Below are 27,498 nucleotides of genomic sequence, written 5' to 3' on the forward strand. Positions count from 1 at the left end.
TTTTTAGATTGTTCTGTGCTACAAAGAACTTTATAGTGGTTATAATTTTTAGGGTTTGAAAAACTACCTACCAATTAAATTGGTAAATCAGTCTAGACTCATTCTCACTGCCTTTTGATCATTTCATTCATAAGCTCCAACCAAGGAAGCAAAATAGCTAGGAGGAGTTAAAGAATCAAATTTACTTAGAATGCAGAATTTCAAGCTGGATGAACCTTTCTCCATCATCCATTTCAACTTCTCTTATCTACATCTTAGTTAAGTGAGGTTCAGCTTTTCAAGATTTATATATGGCAGATTCACTTTTTGAGCTCAGGTCTTTTAATTCTCAATTCATAATAAACTGCTGCTGTGACTTGAACACCCAGAGAAAGTAGCTGTCAGATGTCTAAGAAACGGTAATTAGCCATGCTTTAGCATTTGTAGCATGCTAAGTAAATCTACTTAACCATGATTATTGAGACTTCATTATTTCGGTATTAAAGCTATGGAGACACTAAGGCCAGAGTTGCTAGCTAGACATTTTTTTCTAATAGGCATAAATTTCACAATTTAAATTACAAGCACATCATAAAATACTTTTAAGTATGAAGAAACCTATTATAGGCTTCATTGCCCACTGATAATTTTTTGTTAGACTGTGTGTGTGTGTGTGTGTGTGTGTGTATATGTATATATATATATGTATGTATATATATATATATCCTATTTTGCTGTCAGGACCTTTATAATTAACACAGCATACACAGTGTCAGGATAGTTTTTAATTTTTATTTCTTTATATTTTTATTTTAATCACCCAGTGCTCATCATGACAAGCATCCCTATCATCTATTTCTTAATCCCTATCATCTATTTCATCATGGTATCTCTCCATCCACCTTTCCTGTGGTAACCATCAGTTTCCCTATAGTTAATAGTCTGTTTCTTAGTTTTCTCTTTTTCCCCTTTGCTCTTTTGTTTTGTTTCTTAGTATATTGGGGTAATTTTTGTCCTGATTCAGATTCATTGCTACAATGAGATAAGAGAAAAAAATAGCTGACTTTGCACTGCAAAGAATGGATACCATACCTTCTGAATACAGGCACTATCAGAGCAGAAAATGTTTTCTTCATTTTTGAGTAGTGTATTTGACAAAGCATCATCAAAATTATTCTGTTGCCCTTGTAAAAAAAAAAGTGAGTTTTTTTTTTAAAGATTGTATTTATTCATGAGAGACACAGAGAGAGGCAGAGACATAGGCAAAGGGAGAAGCAGGCTCCCTGCAGGAAGCCCCATGTGGGACTTTATCCTGATCCTGGGGATCATGCCCTGAGCCAAAGGCGGACACTCAACCGCTGAGCCACCCAGGTGTCCATAAGCTTCCTTTTAAAGACAGTTCTTTTTACATGGCTCAATTTGCAGTTACTCCCTTTTAAAAAGTGTTAACAATAAACCACAAGCATTTACAACGGAGTACTAGACTATTGTGGGCCGCTAATAAGGAATTTAAAGATTTTCTTACTAACGCCTCTTTTTTTCCTCTGACATTGTTAATTCTATCAAATCTACTACCAAAAATCTTGTTGAAACAAGGAAGTAGTACAATGCTGGAGCTGAAATTCCTTGTTCTGAAATGTATTTTACATGAGGTTTACTGATGTTTAAAGATGAATAGGAAACTATTTCCATAGTGTGTATGTGTCTGATTTCTACTTCTATTTCCACTTTCCTTTAATAAGAAAAAAATCATATTGTCTGATTTTTCTTGTATAAAGTTTAAAAAAGTTAGTGCGTCTTATTAAAGGAGTCAGAAAGGGAAGAACCGAACATTTATTGAATGTCTTCACCAAACCAGTTTCTGTGCTTTACATTGAGAGCATAAGATTGAAGATTTTAATCCCATTGCTCTGAGTTTATAAAAATGGAGTCTTAAAGGAGTGACCACATGTTCTTAGTGAGTGGAAGGAGGAAAGCATTTTATTTCTGCATGGCGTAGGGAGATAACAGAGCTGGAAAACTCTTGAGATTTGAGTGAAACTATTGCCCCTGATATTCAAGGAGTTACTTTCAGCCGTAAAATAAACAGGAAGTAGCAGGGAAGTCCTCTATCAATTCCTAACATTCAATAACCCTCACTGCCTGGTTTTTTCAGCTATTTCTGGGCCACAGAACAGTTGTAGATAAGTTACAGGCCCCTGTAGCTCCTTTGCTCATAGCCTTTTTGCAACCGTTTCTCAACACCTTTTATTCATCATTGGACATTAGTGAAATCCTCACAGTGATTCCATTTCCTAATCTCTCTCTCACAGGATGATACTCTTGTTTTATGGGGAAGATTGAGGGAGTAGGATGAGACTTCTACCTTTGTAGATGAGACCTCAAATCTTTAGAAGTCTTAAAATTAACTCTGAGCTATCTTTTCTTCCAGCCTCTCTACCTAGATCTTGCTCTCGTGGTATATACAGCATCTTCATTTCTCCTATCCATAGGCTTTTCTTTTGGATTTTAAATACTTACAGATGTATCTACCCTGTTCTAAAATTTTTTTCTTTCCTCCCAAACTTCTTTTTCTCCTAGTAGTACATAACATCTGCAGTGTTAGTGCACAACACATCTTCTCTGTCTGCTTCCATTCATTCTTACTTAGCTCCAATTAAAATACTCAACTCTGGGGTATGGAAGATAATTACAGAGTTTAACATATTAATGACCTTAAAATCTAGTTGACAAAGTAATGTCAATCTATAAACTTGGTCAGAAGTTCAGAGGCCAAGATTGGCATGGTATGTTGCAATTATAATGAGATAAATGTGTAGGTAGGTGGGAAGAATGAGGCCATAATCTGGAGGACTTGTTAGAAAAGTTTAGATATGGAAGGTAATAGGTAATCAAATTCAGATGATATAATGGTGCGTTTTATAAAGATGTAACCTGTAGCATTGTAGCATTAACATGGAATATATGATTATGGTTTTAGTCAGATTTGATTTAAAACCATTCATCCATGATACAGGTTCCTTTTCTCTAAATTCTGATAGATTAACCCCACTACCCCTATTCAGCCCTTTTTTGTCGTATATCAAAATACAACATACTTAAACTATATATTTGTCTGGATTATTAGATTCTAATCTAGGAAAAGAACACTGGCAGCTTTTTCTGTTTCCCAGAAATACTAGTCAATTGGTTGTAGGGAATTTTACATCTTGTAGCAGGAACGGCTTAAATGTGTAAAAGAATATGCTGGAGTCTGGTGGCAATGTAAAGAAAGCCTAACTGGTTTAAAATGAAGTATTTTCCAGGTTTTCAGTAAGTGTGTGTGTGTGTGTGTGTGTGTGTGTGTGTGGTTTTGTTTTTTGTTTTTTTTAAAGTTTTTATTTCCTCATGAGAGACACAGAGAGAGGCAGAGACACGGGCTCCCAGGGTCTCCAGGATCAGGCCCTGGGTCAAAGGCAGACGCTCAACCACTGAGCCCCCCCGGGCGTCCCTAAATGATTGATTTTTATCATTTTCTTCCATTCTATTTCTAATTCCCACATTTAGAGTATGGTCCGGTCATTTCCCACCTCCCCCACTCAGTCTTGGTTCCAGACAAAAATTTTAAAGACTTTAATGCCATTCAATCCTGATTTGTTCAATAAAAATCCTGACTAAAGGACAAAATGCTATTTAAAGTGTTTGTTTTTGTTAAGAGCTATTTTATAAAAAGGGAAGGAGGACCCAACACGTTCACGTAATCCTGGTCAAATAAGGATTGAGTTCGGGAGCCCGAATCCACGTCTCCGTTTAGATCCCTGGGTGTACGGAACGGCGGGAGTCGGGCAGGAGACCGGGAGGAGGCGTTCCGCAGGGCGCGCCCCAGGGCGCCCCGCTCTCCCCGCCTGCGTTTCTGGCCGCAGCCGTGTGGCGAAGCCTTCACGTTTCTCCTCCAGATGGAGGGAGGGAGGCAGAGAAGTTCCTGCGGGGAGCGTTGTCTGAGGCATTTTAAAAATGCTACTGGGGAAAAAAAAAAAAAAAAGAAATAAAAATGCTCCTGGACGCCTGGAGGGGGCGGCCGCCCCAGACGCGTGAGCTCCGCCTCGGCCTCGCCGAAGCCCGCGGCGTGGGCGGGGCCGCCCCGCAGCCCTCCCCGGAGCACCGGCCGCCCCCGCTCGCCCCTCCCCAGCCCCCCGCCCCCTGCCCCCAGCCCCCCGGCGGCGCTGGCTGCGCATGCGCCGAGCCGCGGCCGGAGAGCTGGAGGCTGGGAAATGGCGGCCGCGGGCCTGGTTGCTGTGGCCACGGCTGCGGAGTGCTGCGGCCCGGTCGCCTCGGGAGGTGGTCTCTCCGGCGCTAGCTGCGGCCCCAGCGCGGGGGCGGGCCCGGGCCCCGGTCCGTGGAGCCGCTCCCTCGATCGGGCGCTGGAGGAGGCGGCCGTGACCGGGGTGCTGAGCCTGAGCGGCCGGAAGCTGAGGGAGTTCCCCCGGGGAGCGGCCAACCACGACCTGACGGACACCACCCGGGCGGGTGAGCGGGGCCGGGGGCGGCCGTGCTGGCGGCGGGGCCTGGGGCGCGGCGGGGGCGTCACGGAGCCGCGCGGGACGGGGCCGCGGGACGGGGCCAAGCCGCCCCCCCGCGGGGGAGCCCGGGGCGAGGCGGCGGACGGCGGCATCCCTGAGGAAGAGCGCCGGGCGCGGGGCCGCGCTCCCTGAGGGACTAACTCGTCAGCCGCCGGGGCCTGCGGGCGCCCCTCGACTCGCGGTGCTGGGCGGACGGCGCGGGGATGGGGCTCCCGGGCACGGACGCTCCTGCGGGCGCTTCCTGCCGGGGCGCCCGGGGGGCTCGGAGTGGAGCGCCGCCTCGGACCGGGCCGTGACCCCGGGGGCGCGGGATCGAGGCCCGCGTCGGGCTGCCTGAGGGGAGCCTGCTGCTCCCTCGGCCTGTGCCCCTGCCCCGCCCTCTCTGGGTCTCTCATGAATAAAGAAATAAAATTTTAAAAAAAAAGGGCCCCCTAGGCTGTGACTTTCTCCTTTCTCCTCTTATCTAGTTGACTTATACGCAAGTTACTTGTAAAACGAACGAGCCAGCCTCCAGGCTCCTGTCACTTTTCTCTTTCCTTCTGCGCTCCCTGGAACGTGGGGACGAGAGCCGACCCATGCATTGCCTGCCGCCGCTGGAGTTAATGCTTTAAAAAAAAAAAAAAAGCTTTGTGTTTTTTTTTTTTAAGGTTATTTATTTATCTATTCATGATAGACACACAGAGAGAGAGGCAGAGGGAGAAGCAGGCTTCATGCAGGGAGCCTCATGCAGGACTCGATCCAGGGACTCCAGGATCATGCCCTGAGCCAAAGGCAGACGCTCAACCGCTGAGCCCACCCAGGCATCCCAAAAGCTTTGTTTTATACATAAATTTGAACGCAGGAAAGGTAATGAGGAATGGGGTATTATTATTATTATTAATTATTTTATTTTTTTAGTTGTGGAGAACAATGTCTGGTGACTGAGGCGTTCGACATAATATGTTTCTCTTGTGTTTGAAATATAGCTTCCTCAGGGAGTAGGTTAAAAACCGATCCTATTCATGTTTTACACAAAGGAGGGGAAAAAAATCCCTTACACAAGTTTGTATAGTATGATGTAGTTTTTTATTTTGATATACTGTGGTGTTTCTTTTTTCTTTTTTCTTTTTTTTCTTTTTGGAGACAAAGAATGAGTAGTACTTTGCGTTTTATAGTCACTCCATTTTATTTTAAATTCTCTGATTTAAGTCGTTTTCTCTGCGCGCTCATTAAAGATTGGGGAGTATTACGTACGATTTGCTCGCGTTAGAAAAATGAATGTAACTGTTAAACCACTCCAAGAAACCTCTTTCCAGAAAAACTTTCATTCTTCCTGTAAAACGGAAGAAAGTCAATCTCTAATTATTTAATCTCTTTTTTGGAAACAGTTGTACTGAAGATCATTTGTATTTTTTAGTGAATGTTCTTAAAATTAAACGTTATTGCTGAGATAAGCATGAACAACCACTTGCCTTCTTTTTTTCCTTTTTTTTTTTTTTAAGAGTTAATTTATTTATTCATGGGAGACACAGAAAAAGAGGCAGAGACGCAGGCAGAGGGAGAAGCAGGCTCCTTGCAGGGAGCCCGGTGTGGGACTCGATTCCGGGTCCCCAGGATTACGCCCTGGGCCAAGGCAGATGCTAAACTGCTGAGCCACTTGGGCTGCCCCCCACTTGCCTTTTGTATGTGTTCTGATAGACAGCATCTAAAATTGTCAGTCACACCCCTGATTTCCTGATTCTGTTCAGGAGATGGCTGTATGGCCTAGGATGGTCAGGAGATGGGAAATGCTGTGATTTTATATTGGTGTGAGTCATTTCAGGACTACTGCATTAAGCCTGCAGCTAAAGAACAAGTTGATTACAGGGGTGTATCTGGTCATTCTCTTACCTGCTTTTAAATACTTCTAAGACCAACATGTTTTGCATTTAAGAAATATTTTATTAACAAAGAAAACTCAAAGCTATTTGTGAAGAAAAATAATCCCAATGAATTTTTCCCTTTCTGTGCTCTGAATTATTTTTAAATTTTTAGATTCTTAATTTTTTTTATTTTCGGACAGGGAAGGGAGGAAAGGGAGAGAACTTAGGCAGGGTCCACGACCAGCGTGGAGCTGTGATGGGGCTAGATCTCACAACCCTGAGATCATGACCTGAGCCAAAATCAAGAGTTAGTTGTTTAACTAACCAAGCCACCCAGGCACCCCTTAAATATTTTATTTATTTTTTAAGATTTTATTTATTCATGAGAGACACAGAGAGAGAGAGAGGCAGAGACACAGGCAGAGGGAGAAGCAGGCTCCATGCAGGGAGTCAGATGCTGTACTGGATCCTGGGACTCCGGGATCACACCCCAGGCTGAAGGCAGGCCCTCAACCACTGAGCCACCCAAGAGTCCTAAAGTATTTTATTTTTAAATAATCTACATCCACTGTGGCCTCAAACTTGCAACTTTGAGATTGAGTCACATGTTCTTCTGACTGAGCCAGCCAGGTGCCCCTCGGAATTATTTTAAACAGATAATTTAGTGTGGATATCATCATTTATTGAGTATACACTGTTTGCTATTCATTGTGCTAGATGTTTTAAAACACACTGCCTTGTTAAATGCTCAAAACAACCAGTGGATTAAGCATTATTATTTCCCTTTTACATATGAGGAGGCACTCAGAGTTTACAGATGAGGAATCACTCAGAGAAGGTCACATAACTAGTTTTAGGAGAATTTCAGCCCAGGTCCATCTGACTCTTTTTTTCTCTGCTATACCACATAGCCTCCATATTTACAGATAGGTATTACTATTACTGTTTTTACAGATAGTGAAATCAAGGTTTGGAGATATTAGATAATTTGTTTGAAGATCTGTAGCTAAAGGCCAGGAAAGGCAGTATTAGCCAGGATTTGAGCTTAGTTTGAGGTAACTCCAAAACCATAGTGTACCTGTTATATCAAGTACTTTGATGAATTCAGACACGACTTAGTTAGTTAAAATGTTTTGTTTAGACTACTTAAAATTTAAAGCCAGGAAAATTATTTGAGTATTATATATACCTATATGTATAATATAGATAGATTTTATAATATTTATTCTAAGAAACAGCATATATTACCCATACTGTTTATAATTTGACGTGATTAGAATTTATCAGGAACATTTTCTTGAGGTTTTTCACTCTTGTTTGTTTAAAAAGGTAGATCTTTAGGAAAAGGGAAATATTTATTTGGGAATAGGTAACTTGGTCCAGTGGACAAGGAAAATCTTAGAAGGAAATCACAGAAGACTTTGGGGCAGAAAGGATGTAGCTTGGATTTGAGTAGGCAGATATAAGAAGGAAAGCCATTGCAGGCATTAGTGGACAACATGCAAAAAATCCTAGAGTATGTGGCACATCAGTTAATTTTTCCAGTCCATTATGCTCCCTCTTTCATTTGGTAACAATACTCCAGTTTTCCTATTAAATCATCCCCTTCAATTTCATGGATATCCCATCCCAACACAAGGGTGTGCACATGAGTAAGGCAGGTCTCACCAATCAATGTAGTCCATCCTTCTGGCTACAGTGATTGTTCAAAAATGGGCACATTTCCAGTCAGCACACATGACTTAATTCTGAATTTTTTTATTGGAGCTGTTGAGAGAGAGGCATGCTTTGGATCCTGGGGTTGCTGAGATAATACAGTGTGAGCCTGGAACTTACCAATAAATGGAAGGCAGAGCCAAAAGATGGAAAGAGTGTAGCCAAGTTCTGATGATAGTGTTTGAACCTTTAAAGCCAATAGCCAGGCTTTAAGTTTGTGCTGTCCTTGAAATTGCAAAGTATACAAGCTAATAAATTCCCCTTTCTGCTTAATTTGAGCAGAATTTTTTGTTCCAAAATCAAGAGTTCTGACTAATACCGTGAGACTGCTCTTCATAATGTTGTGGTCAGGCCAGTTTCGTCAGAATAAATGACTGAATTAGAAAATATATGAGCTGCCTTTTGCATATGTGGAAACTAGACTGAGGATAGGTTTATTGGGATTGAGATAGGAGGACTAATCAACATTCATTTGTTGAACAAACATTTGCTAAGGAATTTGATAGGTGAAGATATACAGAGAGGACCAACACCTGCTGCCCTCAAAAAACTCAAGGGATCTAATGGAGAATAAATAAGTAAATGTAAAGATTATTTGACTTGTCTACTAATAGCAAAATTTTACATGTAAGTCGTTATACTAGCCAATATAAAGGAAAAAATAAAAGGAAGCTTTAACCTATCAGAATTAAGAAACCTAGTAATCTGATTGGATGGCTGCAATAATCTAAATTGCTAAGGGAATAAAAATTAGAGATCATATTGGAAAATGAAAATGTACAAATGCTGGTTGAATTTATTTTTTAAAGGACAGAATGCAGTGAAAATGAACTGTTAAATCTGGAGGACTAAGATGGTGATGCTTTTGATAATAATAGCTAACATTTATTGAGCTGTTAGCATGTTTTAGGTGTTGTTTCAAGCTCTCTATATAAACATATGTGCATACAACAATGATATGAGCTATAAACACTATTTTAAACCTCATTTTAGGGCAGCCGGGGTGGCTCAGCAGTTTAGCGTTGCCTTCAGCCCTGGGCCTGACCCTGGAGACCCAGGATCGAGTCCCACGTCGGGCTCCCTGCATGGAGCCTGCTTCTCCCTCTGCCTGTGTCCCTGCCTCTCTCTATGTCTCTCATGCATTAATAAATAAAATCATTAAAAAAATAATAAAAAATAAACCTCATTTTACATAAGAAGAAATGGAGACTTGACTTTAATTTGATCAAGGTCACACAGCTATTAAATGACAAATTCAGATACATCTAATCCTAAAACTTGTGTTTTTGATAGCTAAGCCACTGACGAAGAAGTTTGCTACATGTAATTTCTTTGGCTTCCTTAATACCTTTATTTTTTTTAATAAATTTTATTTATTTATTCATGAAAGACAGAGAGAGAGAAAAGCAGAGACACAGGCAGAGGAAGAAGCAGGCTCCATCCATGCTGGGAGCCCGATGTGGGACTCGATCTCGGGTCTCTAGGATCAGGACCTGAGCTGGAGGCAGATGCTTAACCGCTGAGCCACCCAGGCTTCCCTGCTTGATACTTTTAAAGGGGTTGTTAGCACATCTAGTTAATCTTGTTCAATGAATAGAAATGTAGATCTGGAGCTTTTTTTTTTTTTTTTTAATCTTTAAGTAAACTCTGCCCAAAGTGGGGCTTGAACTCATAACCTGAAAAAAGTCTCATGCTCTATCGACTAAGCCAGCCAGGTGTCCCTAAATCTAGAGCTTTAAGAGTGAAGTCTGGGTTACCCCATATGTTTGAGAGAGTCATAATGAAGAGTTTATGAGCTGCTCAGAGAAAGTGTGGAGAGTGAAAAAGTGGGATAACCAGCATTTAAAAAGGCAAGAAATAGGGGCAACTGGGTGGCTCAGCAGTTGAGCTTCTGCCCTTTGGTTCGGGGCGTGATCCCGGGGTCCTGGGATCAAGTCCCACATCCGGTTCCTTGCAGGGAGACTACATCTCCCTCTGCCCCTGTCTCTGCCTCTCTGTCTGTGTCTCTCTCATGAATAAATAAATAAATAATAATTAAAAATTTAACAAAAGGCAAGAAGTCGAATCAGCCTGAGAACAAAGTTCCATAACTAGGCCTTTACTAGAATTCAGAGACTCTTAAAGCTGAAGGAACTATGATAGCCATTAAATTATTTTACAAACGAGAAGCAGTCTCAGAAGTTAAATGATTTTTTTTTTAAATGATGTTTTTAAGGTTATATGGTGAGATGGTGCTGTTTTGCTGAAGGCATAAAGGGCTAGAGTTGAAGCTGTGAGAAGTTTTGGAGTAGAAGACAGAAAAGAAATTAAGGACTCGGCTTTGGGGAAAATGTATAGTAAAGGCAGGACAGAGAGACTAAGATTATACCAAAAAAGAAAACAAATTTGAGATGTAGTGGGTGAGCCAAGATAATGCAGTGTTACTAAAGCCACAGGAATTGAGTCGTTCAAGAAACAGATGCTTATTTTTTAGGTAAAGACTGAGGATTGCTGAAAGGCCATTTAATTTTTCATGGAGACAGTCTGTAATTTTTCAAGATAACAATCTGTTAATATTATAATTTCGTTTGTTTTTGAAATATGCACTGGAGGCCAGGTCTTAAGTGGAAATCATACTGTTCTTGGATTCTTACGTACAGTTTAAATCAACCACAGTGTATGTACTGTGAATTTTTCTAGAGTCGTGCTGTCCAGTATGGTAGCTCCTAGCCATAGGTGGTTATTAAAATAAGGTTAAAATTTAAAAATTTGGTTCCTCAGTCCACTAGCCACATTTCAAGTGTTCAGTAGCCAGGTGTGTCATATTGGACACAGCACATTAGATAGACCCACTTCCTGTCATATTGGACAGCACGGACAGTAGAACCTTTCCATCATCATAGAAAGTTATATTGGACAGTAATGTTGGAGCATATAGTTTTGACTAGAATTGAAATTTGTTTTCTATATTATTTATTTTCTGCATCATATTTCTTTTAGCAAGGTTTTTCCTGATTGATGAAGACAGTAAGCCCATGGTGTCTAGAGCTGAAAACACTGTGCAATAACAGTCAGAAGGCAGAGGCAAAGGGAGGACGTGTCAGTAAATGGGGTCCAATCATAATTGCATGATCCTTGGGAGCATCTCAGAGTTGGGGGATATGTAATTTTTTCTTTTAGAAATAAAATCTTGTTCACACAGCCTGCCATTTTTAAGTATGCCATCTTTGTTAATAGAGGCATTAATATATATTTGACACATTTGCCATCCACTGAGTGTTAGGTGTTCAAAACAGGAAGAATAGTCTAAGAGCCTCAGAAATGAGGAAAAAGTAGAAAACAGTAAAACTAATTTTATTTGGTTAATGAGACTAGTTCAGTTTAGTAGACTTAAAAATCATTTCTGGGTAGCCCAGGTGGCTCAGCGGTTTAGCGGTACCTTCGGCCCAGGGCGTGATCCTGGAGTCCTGAGATCGAGTCCCACATCGGGCTCCCTGCATGGAGCCTGCTTCTCCCTCTGCCTGTGTCTCTGCCTCTCTCTCTCTCTGTTCTCTCTCATGAATAAATAAATAAAATCTTTTAAAAAAATAAATAAAAATAATTTCTTCTGATATTAACAGTTTTACATATTCATTGTGGTATGAAAAGTTTTAAAAAGGGCATTAAAGATCATAATTCCACTTAGCAGAGATGAATTTAGTGGTGAACACTGGTTGGAACTCTTCCAAACATTTTCTTCATAAATGTACACATTCTTGGGTCTCCTAGGTGGCTTGATAGGTTGATCGTCGGACTCTTGTTTTCGGTTCAGGTCGTGATCTCCAGGATCAAGCCTCACGTAGGACTCTGCACTCAGTGGGGTTGGGAGTAGGTCAGCTTGTCCCTCTTTCTCCCCCTCTGCCCTTCCCCTGGCTTGTGCTCACCCTCTTTCTCTCTCTCTCTCTAGAATGAATACATAAAATCTTTAAAAATATGTATATATACATTCTTTTTAAAATACAAAAATGGGATCACAAAAGGCTGTTTTCTCATCTAATTTTTTTCATTGTATGAGATACAATGTCAGAAAATAGAGATTAGCATAATTTTTTAAAATTTTTAAAATTTTTATTTATCTTATCTGAGAGAGAGGGAGAGAACACGGGGGGAGGGGCAGAAGGGGGGGAGAGAGAGAGAGAAGCAGACTCCCTGCTGAGTGGGGAGTCGGACAGGTTCAATCTCAGCACCCTGGGATCGTGACCTTGAGTCAAAGGCATACTGAGCTACGTCGGTGCCCTCATAATTTTTAAGATTTTATTTATTTATTTGAGAGTGAGCATGTGCACCCACACATGAGCAGGGGGAGGGGCAAAGGGAGAGAGAGAGAGAGAGAGAGAGAGAGAGTGTCTTAGCACATTTCACCCTGAGTTCCCTGAGTATGGAGTTGGTGGCATTGGATCTTGTCATTCCTAAGACCATGACCTGAGCCGAAACCAAGAGTCCTCTTCACCAGCTGAGCCACCCAGGTACCCCCAGTAGCATAATTTTTAATGGTAGTATACTGTATATATACTGTCATTTAATTTACCCTCTTAATAATGTACATTGTGATTGTTTTCAACTTTCACTGTTACATATGGTATTCCTGAGAATAGTCCAGTATGTATATATTTGCAAAATTGTCCAGTTATTTCCTCAGGATAAATTCTTAGAAATATAATTGGTTGGCTAAAAGGTATGCATGGTTTAGGGCTTTTTTATATACACTCTGTAAAATTGTCCTTCTAGAAGGATTGTTCAGCTTAGATTTGTATCAGCAGTGCTGGAGTTGTTACTGTGCACCTGCTGATTTTCTCATTCATTTTGATCTGTGTCATTCTGATAGGTGAGAGAGGATATCTCAATCTGTTTTGGTGCATCTGAATTTTTTTGTACAAGGAGAAAAAGTATTTTAATTCAGAGAGAAAAGACTTACTTTTTCTATTTTTCTTGTGTCATAGAACCAGTTGGTAACAAACAGTTGGGAGCTCTTCATGCTTATATATAATCCTACATATTTAATTTGAATTCATTTATATTTGTAAGAGTAATACATGTTTACTGTAAAAGATCTGATAAAACAATACACAAGGGAAGGAAAGGGAACAAAAAGGCCTGGTATTACCATACATATAACCACTGTGAACATTTTGACATATTCTTCCAGGCTTTTGTTTGTTTTTTTCTTCCGGTTTTTTTTTTTTTTATGCATGTACATATATATTGAAAAACATGGTTTCAGCTTTTTGTATTTTACTTTTTTCCATCCTACAGCATATTAGAAATACCATGTCATGTCTGTTATCATTTTCTTATAAAAGTACTTTAATAGCTGCAGAGTATGTAATTAAATCTTTGTACTTAGGTCCCTTTTGTTGGGCATTTAGGCTATTTCAAATTTTTCATTATTATGAATAACACTATGAACATTTTTAAATATAATTCTTTGCTTACATCTCTTATTATTTCCTTTGGGCTAATTCCTAGAAGTGGTATTGTTTTAACAAATTATATGCAATTTTAAAAACTTAGTTTACAAACAAAATTTCAAAACCAGTTCCTCTTAGAAATAGTGTTATATATTGTATGTAGCCTGGCTAAATTTATAGGCCACACACAAAAACCTAGATTTTTTTCCAAAACATGGAAGTTGGCTTAACTCGCCTTTCAAACTTGTTTGTTTTTTAGAGACTTTATTTATTCATGAGAGAGAGAGGCAGAGACACAGGCAGAGGGAGAGGCAGGTTCCCTGCAGGGAACCTCCTGCAAGATCAATCCCAGGACCCCAGGATCATGCCCTGAGTCAAAGGCAGACAACCACTGAGCCAGTCAGACTTCCCTCAAACCTGTTTATACTTAACATCTATGGTGTCCCACATATCTCTCTATATACAAAGATTGGAGTACCTCTAACTTCAGAGAAGATTTGGGGTGGAGAGCTTGAAATTGCCTCATTGGGGAACTTGAAATTTTAAGTCTTAGAATTTTATTAAGAATTCCACTTAGGGGATCCCTGGGTGCCTCAGTGGTTTAGCACCTGCCTTCAGCCCGAGGCGTGATCCTGGAGTCCTGGGATTGAGTCCCACATCGAGCTCCCTGCATGGAGCCTGCTTTTCCCTCTGCTTGTGTCTCTGCCTCTCTTTCTCTCTGTGTCTCTCACGAATGAATGAATGAATGAATGAACGAATGAATGAATGAATAAAAGAATTCCACTTTTAAATGGCCGACGTTTAACCAACTGAACCACCCAGGCACTCCTGTTCATGCTTGTTTTAATAACAAATTTATGGCTTCAAATTACCAGCCATTAGGAAAAAACAAACCAAATAAGTTTCTATAACATTTATTCTATTGTTTTTCTGTAACACCCCCCCACCAATGTATATCCCAGTTTCAGAAGTATGGATATAATATTATATATACTACTGGCTTTTGTAACAAAGTTTCTTTGAAAATCTGTATATTGAATTGGAATGTGGAATACTGAGAACACTTGTCAGGAAATAACATTCATATCCCTCTTATAACTTTACCTCCATTTGAAATGAGAAATTTTATAGCTCTTACATATTCTCATCCACATGCTTCTTCCTTTCTCTTCTGCCTAACAAGTAGCATAAATCTTATATCGTACCAACACAATAGAGAAGACTGAGGGGGCACCTGGATGGCTGTTGGTTTACTCGTTGGATTCTTGGTTTCTTTTTTTTTTTTCTTTTTAAGATTTTATTTATTTATTCATCAGAGACATAGGCAGAGGGAGAAGCAGGATCCATGCAAGGAGCCCAATGTGAGACTAGATCCTGGGACTCCAGGATCACGCCTGAGCTGAAGGCAAACGCTCAACTACTGAGCCACCCAGGGGTCCAGGATTCTTGGTTTCTGCTCAGGGCATGATCTCAGGGTCACGAGATTGAGCCCTGCATGGAGCTCTGTCCTCAGCACTGAGTCTGCTTGGCAGCAGCGCTGGGGCCAAGGATTTCTTAGAGTCTGTTTCTTTTTACTGTGGTTGTATTTGTTGGCTGGATGGTTAATATTAATCAAATGCTGTAATATGAAATACGACTTTTGAGTAGTATTATACATGTTCGTTATTTTTTTCAATTTACTTATGAAACAGTTATTCCACTCAAGCTTAGAAAAAAAATATGATAAATATGGTAATTCATACCAAGGAACATTATTTTGAATTCCTGAAGTAGCCAGCAATATCCAATGCAATGCAACTAATTTTAGAATCATAACTAGCCCTAAAAATTTAAGGTATTTCTTTTTTCACTTTTAGCTTTTTTCCTTGCTCTTTTTTTTCCTTGCTCTTTTAAATTTCTAGAGTTTTATTATTTGAAGAAAGTCTTATTTTTTTTCTTTTTTTTTCTTTTAAGTAGGCTCCACCCAGCATAGAGCCTAGCATGGGGCTTGAACTCATGATCTTGAGATCAAGACCTGAGCCAAAATCAGGAGTCAGACACTTAAACTGACCTAGCCACCCAGTGTCCCTGAAGAAAGTCTTAAACTAAGGATTTTAAATGGTTTATTAAACTTATTTCTTGCAAAAACTAGGTAATAGATGTTTTTCATTAAAAACAGGTTTTTAAAAATGATCTGCGTATCATAGTGAAAAGACAGATCACAGAGTAAGAAAAAGATTTCCAATAAACACATGAAACAAATGATATCTAGAATTTGTATAGAATTTCTACAAACAAGAAGACAACCCAGTAGAAAACTGAGGAAACACTTAAACTGGTACTTTACTAAAGAGGAATTCCAGAAGACTGATAAATATGTGAAAAAGTGCTCAACCTTATTTGTAATCAAAGGAATGGAAAATAAGACCAAACTGAGGTACTACTCAAAACACTGACAATACCAAGTATTGGAAAAAGGTAAAGCATTGGGAATACACATACAATGCTAATGGGAATGTTAATTGATGCACTGACTTTGAAAAATACTTAACAACTTAGCAAAATTGAAAATACACATACTCTATGACCCAGAAATTCCAGACTCTGAGATGTATACCCCAAAGAAACTTGTGTGTGTGTATACCAGAATATATTAGGTTAAAACAACGCTGACGGGCAGCCCCGGTAGCCCAGCGGTTTAGCGCCCTCTTCAGCCCCGGGTGTGATCCTGGTGACCCGGGATCGAGTCCCACATCGGACTCCCTGCATGGAGCCTGCTTTTCTCTCTCTCTCTCTCTCTCTCTCTCTCTCTCTCTCTCTCATGAATAAATAAAATCTTTTAAAAAAATAAAAAAAGTAAAATAACACTGACTTAATATCTTACAGTTTTATAGGTCAGAAGACTGAACTCAGCTGAGTTACCTACTCAGGGTCTCTCACAAGGCTAAAATCAATGTGTTGGTCAATCTGGGGGTTTGGGGAAGGTGTTTGCTTCCAGGATCATTCAGGGTTTGGTACAATTCAGTTCCTCACAGTTACAAAATTGAGGTCTCCATTTTCTTGCTGGTTGTTGGCTTCAGGTCACTCTGGCATCTTGGAGGCTGCGTTCCTTATAGTGGCCCTCTCCACCTTCAAGCCAGCCATGTTGTGTCAAATTCTCATGCTTAGAATCATTGACATCTGCTAGTAGCCGTAGGGGTCATGTGATGAGACTGGGTATAACCAGATTATCTCTTTTTAGTTTAATTCAAAGTCAGTTGATTAGTAACTTTGATTATATCTGCAAAATTCCTTCTGCCACGTATGGAACATAATCAGTATATTTTATATTTGTAGTCCCAGCTATTCAGGTGGGAAATCTTGGAACACCATTTTAGGATTCTGCCTACCATAGAGAGTTCCGTCTTTCTCTCTTTTTATTGTACAACACCTAGTACAATGCCAAATGCCCTTTGAGAATTTATTTGAGTGGATGGATAGAAGGATGAATGGATGGATTAATGGATGAGTGAGAAAGTAAAACAGCAATGATTTAGTCTATTCACTTTCTTAGCTTTGAAAATGACAACTGACTTCTGTGTGATTAGGTTTAATGGACACCCTTGGGACTTTAGAGGTAAAGTAGAATTAAATCAAAACATTCTCAAGGGCTGGGGCACCTGGGTGGCTCATTGGTTGAGCATCTGCCTTTTGCTCAGGTCGTGGTCCGGGGGTTCTGGGATCAAGTCCCACATCAGGCTCCCTGCATGAAGCCTGCTTCTCCCTCTGCCTATGGTCTCTGCCTCTCTGTGTCTCTCGTGAATAAATAAATAAAATCTTAAAAAAAAAACATTCTCATGGGTAATACCAGTGAATATACTTTCCTTTGATATCAAAAGTCAAGTGTTCAGACTTTCTTTAGTTGGGTCATAGAGGATAAGAGAGATGATGTTACATGTGCTAAAAGTCAGTCCCTTGGGGCGTCTGGATGACTCAGTTAAGCATCCAACTGGATTTCATCTCATGTCATGACCTTAGGGTTCTGGGATTGAGCCCCCTGTTGGGCTATGTGCTCAGCAGGGAGTCTGAGGATTCTCTCTCCTCTCTCTCCCCGCCCCCCCCACATGTTCGCTCGCTCTCTCTCAAATAAATAAATACATCTTTAAGAAAATAAAAGTCCTTCAAAATATAATCAGTGGCAGAATTTGCAGGTCTGTGCAAAATTTCAAAGTAGAATCTTGATTTGCTAATAAAATTTAAACCTCTTGCAATGAAGTAGCCTTTCCATATATGTTCAGTATTTTAACTTTGATAATTATGCGAGTCTCAGTTGTCTAAGGAAAACCTTAGCCTAGTAAGTATGTGATGCTTTTTCTTAGTAATATTGTGATTTCTAGCCATCTATCATCAAGTGACAAACAGTAGCCTATTCTTAAACTTGAATGTGGGTAAAATCACATGTGGCACTTTTAAAATGTGCATTCCTGGGGATCCCTGGGTGGCTCAGCGGTTTAGCGCCTGCCTTCGGCCCAGGGCATGATCCTGGAGTCCTGGGATCAAGTCCCACATCGGGCTCCCTGTGTGGAGCCTGCTTCTTCCTCCGCCTGTGTCTCTGCCTCTTTCTCTCTCTCTCTCTTTCTCTCTCTCTCTGTATTTCATGGATAAATAAGTAAAATATTTTTAAAAAATGTGCGTTCCTGGATCCAGACCCTTAAAAGAGCTTGATTCAGGAGATCTAGGGTGGGGTTCAGTAAGCTGCATTTTTAACAGGCATCCCTGATTGTTCTGGACATCTGTAAGAACTACCACTTGAGAAACTCTTCCTTAGACTTTGCTACCTTACTCATTTAGGAAAATGGGAATTTTTCACATCCTAAAGATGTCTTTGTTAGATAAACCAAAGATTTTATTCAATTGAAAAATATTTAATTGAAATGTGGTTGATATACACTGTATTAGTTTCAGGTGCAGGTGTGCACCATAGTGATTCAATTCTATACATTCCTCAGTACTCATAATGATAAGTAGCCATTATCTGTCACATACAACATTACTATAGTATTGTTGACTATATTCCCTCTGTTGCACCTTTTCATCCCTGTGACTTATTTTATAACTGAAAGTTTGTACCTCTTAATTCCTTTCACTTATTTTGCCCATCACTGCACCCACCTCTCCTCTAGCAGCCACCAGTTGTTCTTTGTATTTATGAGTCTGTTTCAGTTTTATTTGTTCATTTTGCTTTTTTAGATTTCACATTATTGAAACCATACAGTATTTATCTTTCTCATACCTATTTCACTTAGCACAATATCCTCTATCATTCATTTTGTAGCAAATGATGAGATCTTTTTTTATAGTTGAGTAATTTATTTATAAGTATATATTTATATATATATAGACATCTTCTCTATCCATTAATTTATTGAAGGACACTTAGATCTTCCGTATCTTGACTATTATACATGATGCTGCAGTGAACATAGGGATACATATATCTTTTTGATTTAAGATCTTCATATTCTTTGTTTAAATACCCAGTAGTAGAATTACTGGGTTGTATGGTATTTCTGTTTTTAATTTTTCAGGACCCTTCATACTGTTCTCCACAATGGTTGTACCAATTTACATTCCTACCTACAGTGCATGAGGGTTCCCTTTTCTCCACATTCTCACTAACACTTATTATTTCTTATCTTTTTGTTGTTAGCTATTTTGACTAGTATCAAGTGATAGCTTATTTTAGTTTTGGTGTATATTTCCCTGATGATTAGTGATGTTGAGTATCTTTTTATCATCTGTATGTCTTCTTTGGGAAAAAAAATGTCTGTTCAGGTCCTCTGACCATTTTTAATCAGGTTATTAGCTTTTTTGGTGTTGAGTTGTAAAGTTCTATGAATAGTTTGAATAGTTTAGATATTAACCCTTTATGAAGTATATCATTTGAGAATATCTTCCATTTAGTAGGTTGCCTTTTCGTTTTGTTGGTGGGTTTTCTTTGCTGTGCAAAAGCTTTTTATTTAGGTGCAGTCCCCGTAGTTGATTTTTGCTTTTATTTCCCTTATCTGAGGGAACATCCATAAATATGTAGCTAAGGCCAAATGTCCAAGAGATTGCTGCCTATATTTTCTTTTAGGAGTTTTATGGTTTTGTGTCTTAAACATTTAGATTTTTCATCCATTTTGAGTTTATTTTTGTGTATGATGGAAGAAAGTGGTCCAGTTTTCCTAGCACCATTTATTGAAGAGACTGTCTTTTTCCCACTATATTCTTTCTTCCTTTGTCATAGATTGATTGACCACTTAAGTGTGATTTATTTCTGGGCTCTTGAACCTGTTCCATTGATTCCTGTGTCTGTTTTTGTGCCAGTCCATACTGTTTTGATTACTGTAGCTTTCTTTTTTTTTTTTAATCTTTTTAAATTCATTCATAGAGACACAGAGAGAGAGAGAGAGAGAGAGAGAGAGAGAGAGAGAGAGGCAGAGACACAGGTAGAGGGAGAAGCAGGCACCATGCAGAGAGCCTGATGTGGGACCTGATCCACGGTCTCCAGGATCACACCCTGGGCTGCAGGCAGCGCTAAACTGCTGCGCCACGGGGGCTGCCCATTACTGAAGCTTTCTAGTATATCTTGAAATCTGGGATTGTGATACCTTCAGTTTTGTTCTTCTTTTTCAAGATTTCTTTGGCTACTACGACCCAGCAATTGCACTGTTAGGGATTTACCCCAAAGATTCAGATGCAATGAAACGCCGGGACACCTGCACCCCGATGTTTCTAGCAGCAATGTCCACAGTAGCCAAACTGTGGAAGGAGCCTCGGTGTCCATCGAAAGATGAATGGATAAAGAAGATGTGGTTTATGTATACAATGGAATATTACTCAGCCATTAGAAATGACAAATACCCACCATTTGCTTCAACGTGGATGGAACTGGAGGGTATTATGCTGAGTGAAGTAAGTCAATCGGAGAAGGACAAACAGTGTATGTTCTCATTCATTTGGGGAATATGAATAATAGTGAAAGGGAATATAAGGGAAGGGAGAAGAAATGTGTGGGAAATATCAGAAAGGGACACAGAACATAAAGACTCCTAACTCTGGGCCACTAGATGTTTTAAGAGGCCACTCAGATTTACCTTGAACAGAAAGGTCTCTTGATTTGCTGCTCCTACTTTCTCCTCCACCAAAAAAATAAGAGAGAGATGGAGTGAAGAAAGATCGACGTCCTGTTCTTATAAATGACACTACTATCCATTTCTTGAAGTATCATAAACTTGTCTAGATTTGCTGGCATTGAATTCATTCAGAATTTTTGTTTTGTCTGAAAAATCACAATTTTCACTTTTTTCACTCGGTACAGAATTCTTGCTTGGCAGGGTTTCCCCTCTTCCCCATTTCAGCATTTAAGAAGTGTAGGTCAGTACATTGTCTTCTGACTTCTATAATTTACATTGAGAATTCAGTTTATTTTGTTAATGATACATTTAAGATAACATGTATTTTCTGCAGTCTGATCATGGTTTGGCTTTCTTTGTATTTATCCCACTTGAGATTTGCTGAGCCTCTTGCACCTGTGGACTGAAAATTCTCAGTCGTTTGGTTTCAGCAACAGAACTCTTTCTGTTTTCTTAGTTGATAAATACTATTCAGAGTCATGATGATTCTTTTAAATTGTTCTATCCTGCTTTTCCCAAGATACTACTACATAGAGAATGTTCTTTTGAAATTTTCAGGAAGCTTTATGGTCCTTTTAAAGTTTTATTATCTAAAGTATGGTCTAAGGACCAGCAACATGGTTTCACGCAGGATCTTAAAAGAATTGCAGGGGATCCCTGGGTGGCTCAGTGGTTTAGCTCCGGCCTTCAGCTCAGGGTGTGATCCTGGAGTCCCCGGATCGAGTCCCACATCTGGCTCCCTGTATGGAGCCTGCTTCTCCCTCTGCTTGTGTGTCTGCCTCTCTCTCTCTGTCTCTCATGAATAAATAAATAAAATCTTTTTAAAAAATTAAAAAAAAAAGAATAGAGAGATATTCTAGATCCATACTGTTTCCCCCTCCCCCATGAAAGCATTTGTTATCCTTAAGGAGCCATGGTTCCTTTTAGTGAGCAGCGGGGTACAGGATTACAACCTGTCTCCTGGAGCCTTGTTTTATATCATTTCACGTGACAACTGCTACAAGATAGGATGGCATCAGGGATAGCTTAGATAATTTATGTGGTGGGATAGGAGCCTTTCAAAGTCATGAATATGAACAATTTTAACCCTCATCTGACCAAATCCTCTTTTACTCTAATATTAAAGCCTTTCAGTTGATTCTCACTTATGATTTAATCAGAATTAACAGCCTTTCCTCTCTTTCATGCCCAGTATAATCAAATTTTATGTACTGTGTTACTATTTATTACTAAACCAAACTATATTTTGATTTAAAATACTATCAAAAGTTTTAGAGGGGTGCCTGGGTGGCTCATTTGGTTAAGCGTCTGCCTTCAGCTCAGGTTTTGATCCCAGGGTCCTGGGATTGAACTCTGTGGGGCTCCTTGCTCAGTGGGGAGCCTGCTTCTCCCTCTGTCTCTGTCTCTCCCCTCTTCATGTTCTTGCATGCTCTGCTCTCTCGCTCTCAAATAAATAATCTTTTAAAAAGTTTTAGACATTTATTTTATTGTTTTTTAAGATTTTATTTATTTATTCATGAGACACAGAGAGAGAGAGAGGGACAGAGACACAGGGAGAGGGAGAAACAGGCTCCACGCAGGAAGCCCGGATGCGGGACTCAATCCCGGGTCTCCAAGATCACACCCTGGGCTGAAGGCAGCGCTAAACCACTGAGCCACCCGGGCTGCCCAGTTTTAGACATTTAAATGCCAACTTGTGACTGCTCATTTTCAATAAATCTCATTTGTGTGATGCCACTGAGACTATATTTTGAAGGTTCCTGATTTTAATTTCCTTAATTTCCTCAACATCAAGTCAAATTTTATGTATATATCCAGCAGTTTAATCAAGACCAGTTTCAAAAATATTGGTTTTCTTTCTTTAAATGAAAGGAGTATTTATAGTCCATATGCAGAATGACTTTATAGCAAAAGGTATTTAAACTAATAATAAGTAATTTTAAAACTCTTACTTAAAATTCAATATAAAATATTATTATCCAGAATAAATAGTATTGAATTATTTCATATAATCTGTGCCTCTGTGAGCAGTTACAGTTTTAGCAGAATACAATATATTTTTTGCTAACTTACGTTATGCTGTCTTGTTCCAAAGGCAGTTTTTTACTCTGCCAGATTCTTGGTATGACTCATAACTTTCCATTTTTCTCTAAATCATTGTGTTGCTATTATCATTAGAGCATGTATCTAAAGTTTGAATTATTATTCTCATTTATTTCTGGAGTAAGAAACTTTACTGCCACATACAGCTGTGTCACAGTTGCAACTTTATAGTAATACAGTGTTTCAGGTTCCTTAGTGTATTTTCCAAATGTGGGCAAACACAGAAACAAAGATAATTATAGAACACCAATTTTTTAGCTTCTCTCAGAAAAGAAAAAGGAAAAAAAAAACCCTATTGCTCTTGGTTGTAAACATTCAAATTATTGTCTTGGACTAAAAATTTGATTCTAGGCCTGCTCTGCAAATACACAATCCTGTTGGGCATATCCCTAGCTTACCGAAGAGTATTGGTTCTCAAAGTATGGTTCCTAGACCAGCAGCAGCAGCATCACCAGAGAAATTGTTAGAAATTGTGTCTCATCCCAGACCTACATATACCAGGATTAAATTGGTACATTGTACTGCTATGGTTCTGAATTGACATATCTCCCCTCCCCCAATATAGAAGGTAAAATGATAGATTGTTAGCACTGGTAATTGGTATCATATTTTCCCCAAGTATCTTGTTGGTCATTTTTTGTAATGTATGATTTAATTTCCTCTTGAATTGTGCTTTAAGAGTTTTGCTTTACTTTGTCTTTTTGGTTATCATTTTAAGATTTTCTTTGAAAACTTCTGGAGATATATTTTTTTAAAGATTTTATTTATTCATTCATGAGAGACACTGAGAGAAAGAAAGAGACACAGGCAGAGGGAGAAGCAGACTCCCTGCAGGGAGCCCAATGTGGGACCTGATCCCAGGACCCTAGGATCACGACCCTAGCCAGTCAGGCTCAACCACTGAGCCACCTAGGCGTTCCAGGAAAATTATTTTAGTTATCTTTAGAATTTTATTATTTAAAATGAGAAGTTGTCAAATAATTTTATGTTGGCAACAAAATTTCAATCATTAATAATGCCTCTGTTTATAACTTTTTCCAAAAAACAGAATTCTCATCCTTTTTCATTACATAATTCCTACATTTCACACTATGAGGTGACTTGTGTATCATCCCAGTCTAGCACATGTAACCAAAAAAACAAGGGTAGAACTCAGATCTCCAGAATACAAGGATAGTTTTCTTAGCTAAATTAATGTAGAGTTCAAGGTTTATTTTAAGTTTTCATTTCTCTAGTTAAATTTCTTTAATATTTTCCTCACCGTCTAGCTTTGGAACTATGTACCAAAATTTTGTCAGCCTACATGCATTTTTCAGCATCCCACTCTTCTAGGATATGTGAAAAACATAACCGTGGGGGAGAAAAGCTGTTTTTCAAGTCATTCAGTATACAATATTTTCCTGAGCAAATGTATATAAACTGATAAAGCATTATATATGTGGGACTTCTTAGACTTAGACATTGGTGGTTGTTGTTTTTTAAGATTTTATTTATTCATTCATGAGAGACAGAGAGAGGCAGAGACATAGGCAGAGGGAGAAGCAGGCTCCTTGCAAGGAGCCTGATGTGGGACTTGATCCCAGGACCCCAGGATCACAACCTGAGCCAAAGGCAGATGCTCAACCACTGTGCCACCCCGTGGGTGGCTATTATAATGCTAATAAGCAATGCTAATGACTTAGACATTGTTGGTAGCTCTTCCAGTAAGACTTTGTTTATTAAGCACCCAGCTCCAAACTTTGACTACGCTCAGGCAGGTGCTGGCCCTGGGTTCATCTTCCAGACTGTGGACAGAAGTTGGATGGAAGGGTCTGAAGAAATACAATGCTTCATGGTGTTATAAAAATGAGATCTTTACTCAGGCAATAGGAACTCACATATTAAAAGCTGATGATTGGGGATCCCTGGGTGGCGCAGCGGTTTGGCACTTGCCTTTGGCCCAGGGCGCGATCCTGGAGACCCGGGATCGAATCCCACATCGGGCTCCCGGTGCATGGAGCCTGCTTCTCCCTCTGCCTATGTCTCTGCGTCTCTCTCTCTCTGTGACTATCATAAATAAAAAAAAAAAAAAAAAAAAAAGCTGATGATTGTCAGTCTGACCTAAAAGATTTAATAAGCATGCAAAAATAGTTGCTTCTTTTTAAAAACTTTCCATTTGTATGTTTCTCCGAAGGAAGACATCCAGATGGCCAAACACATGGATGGAAGACATCCAGACACATGAAAAGATACGCAACATCACTCATCATCAGGGAACAGCAAATCAAAACTACAGTGAGATATCACCTCACACCTGTCAGAATGGCTAAAATAAAAAACACAAGAAACAACAAATGTTGGTGAAGATGCAGAGAAATAGGAGCCCTTGTGCACTGTTGGTGGGAATGCAAATTGGTGCAGTCATTCTGGAAAACTACAGTTTCCTTAAAAAGTTAAATAGAACTACCCTACCATCTAGTAATCACACTACTGAGTGTTTACCCACAAAACACCAATTCAAAGGGATATATGCACCCCTATGTTTATTGCAGTGTTATTTACATAGCCAAGTTATAGAAGCAGCCTAGTGTCCATTGAATGAAGAATGGATAAAAAAGATGTGGTATATATACAATGGAATATTATTCAGCCATAAAAAAGAATGAAATCTTGCCATTTTTCAGCAACAAGGATGGAGCTAGAGTCTATAATGCTAATAAGGAAAATAAATCAGTCAGAAAAAGACAAATACCTATAATTTCACTCGTGGAATTTGAGAAACAAAACAAAAAAGCAAAGGGGAAAAGAGAAACACACAAATCAAGAAACAGATGCTTAATTATAGAGAGCAAACTGATGCTTACCAGAGGGGACATAGTGGGGGGAATGGGTGAAATAGGTAATGGGGTTTAAGAAGTGCACTTGTGATAAGCATTGAATGATGTGTGGAGTTGTTGAATCACTGTATTTTACACCTGAAACTGATGTAATACTGTATGTTAACTATACTGGAATAATACAAAAAAAAAAAAAAAAAACTTGGTCAGTCAAGAAGTGGGCAGAAGACAAGCCATGAGCAGACATTTCTCCAAAGAAGACATACAAGTAGCCAACAGACAGATGAAAAAATGCTCAACATCACTCAGAATCAGGGAAATACAAATCAAAACCACAATGAGATACCACCTCATACTGGTTAGAATGTCGAAAATGAACAACTCTGGGAACAACAGATGTTGATAAGGATGTGGAGAAAGGGGAATGAACCCTCTTAGAGTTGGTGGAAATGCAAACTGGGTGCAACCAATCTGAAAAACAGTATGGAGGTTCCTCAGAAAGGTAAAAATACACCATACCCCAGTGTTCATAGCAGCAATGTCTACAATAGCCAAAGTATTAAAATATTTTTTTTTATTTTTTAAATTTTATTTATTCATGAGAGAGAGAGAGAGAGAGAGAGAGGCAGAAACACAGGCAGAAGCAGGCTCCATGCAAGGAGCCCAACGTGGGACTTGATGCAGGGTCTCCAGGATCACACCCTGGGCCGAAGATGGTGCCAAATCGCTGAGCCACCGGGGCTGCCCTTAAAATATTTTTAAATTCAAGTATAGTTAATATACAATGTTACATTACTTTGGGGTATATAGCAAAGTGATTTCAAGTCTATATTTTATGTTCACCACAAGTGCAGCTACCATCCATTACCATATAACCCTATCATAATAACATTGACTATATTCCTTATGCTGTACATTTCGTCCCTGTGACTTATTCCACAACTGGAAACCGCCCCCCCCCATTTACCCATTTTCCCATTCCCCCACCCCCTCCCTTCTGACAGCTATCAGTTTATTCTCTTTATTTATGGGTCTGTTTCTGCTTTCTGTTTGCTAGTTTTATTGTTTAGAGTCCATGTAGATGTAAAATTATTTGGTATTTTTGTCTGATTTATTTCACTTAGCATAATACCCTCTGGATCCATCTTGTCACAAATGGCAAGATCTCATTCTTTTTTGTGGTTGAGTAATATTCCATTACATATATATGTGTGTGTGTGTGTGTGTGTGTGTGTGTGTGTATGTATAAATGTATATTTATCTTCTTGATCCATTCATGTATAAATGGACACTTTGGTAGCTTCCATATCTTGGCTATTATAAATAATGCTGTAATAGACATAGGGATGTATACGTCTTTTCAAACTAACGTGTTTTTATTTTCTTTGGGGAAATAGTAGTGGAGTTATTGGATCATATGGTTTTTCTATTTTTAATTGTTTGGTGAAGACTCCATACAGTTTTGCACGGTGGTTGCATTCCCACCAACAGTGCACAAGAGTTCTTTTTTCTTCACATCCTTGCCAACACTTGTTGTTTCTTGTGTTTTTATTTTAGCCATTCTGCCAATTGTGGGGTGATAACTTATTGTCATTAATTTCCATTTCCCTGATGATCTGTGCTGTTAAGCATCTTTTCATGTATCTATTGGCCAAGATCCTCAATTTGATTTTACAATTATATTATGAAGAAATCATTTCTGGAAAACCAATTAAAATTATAAAGAGGGTAATACATTTAACCAAGATTTAATTTCTTTTTTTTTTTTCTTTTTTTTTTTTTAAATTTATTTATTTATGATAGTCACAGAGAGAGAGAGAGAGGCAGAGACACAGGCAGAGGGAGAAGCAGGCTCCATGCACCGGGAGCCCGATATGGGACTCGATCCCGGGTCTCCAGGATCGCGCCCTGGGCCAAAGGCA

General features: G+C 39.3%; 1 protein-coding gene across 8 annotated transcripts in view; it reads left to right on the top strand.

The window, feature by feature from the left end:
• The first annotated feature begins 4,212 nt into the window (after positions 1 to 4,212).
• The window catches only part of LRCH3 (leucine rich repeats and calponin homology domain containing 3), a 107,869-nt gene continuing 84,583 nt past the window's right edge, over positions 4,213 to 27,498 (top strand). For all 8 annotated transcript variants that reach the window (XM_055315912.1, XM_055315915.1, XM_055315908.1 and 5 more), the window contains exon 1: positions 4,213 to 4,485. In XM_055315912.1, the coding sequence (XP_055171887.1) occupies positions 4,230 to 4,485 (256 nt within the window). In that variant the 5' untranslated portion in view covers positions 4,213 to 4,229. The remainder of the gene's footprint in view (positions 4,486 to 27,498) is intronic.

The sequence above is a fragment of the Nyctereutes procyonoides genome, unplaced genomic scaffold (assembly GCF_905146905.1).
Source record: "Nyctereutes procyonoides isolate TBG_1078 unplaced genomic scaffold, NYPRO_anot_genome, whole genome shotgun sequence".
Taxonomy (NCBI): Eukaryota; Metazoa; Chordata; class Mammalia; order Carnivora; family Canidae; genus Nyctereutes; species Nyctereutes procyonoides.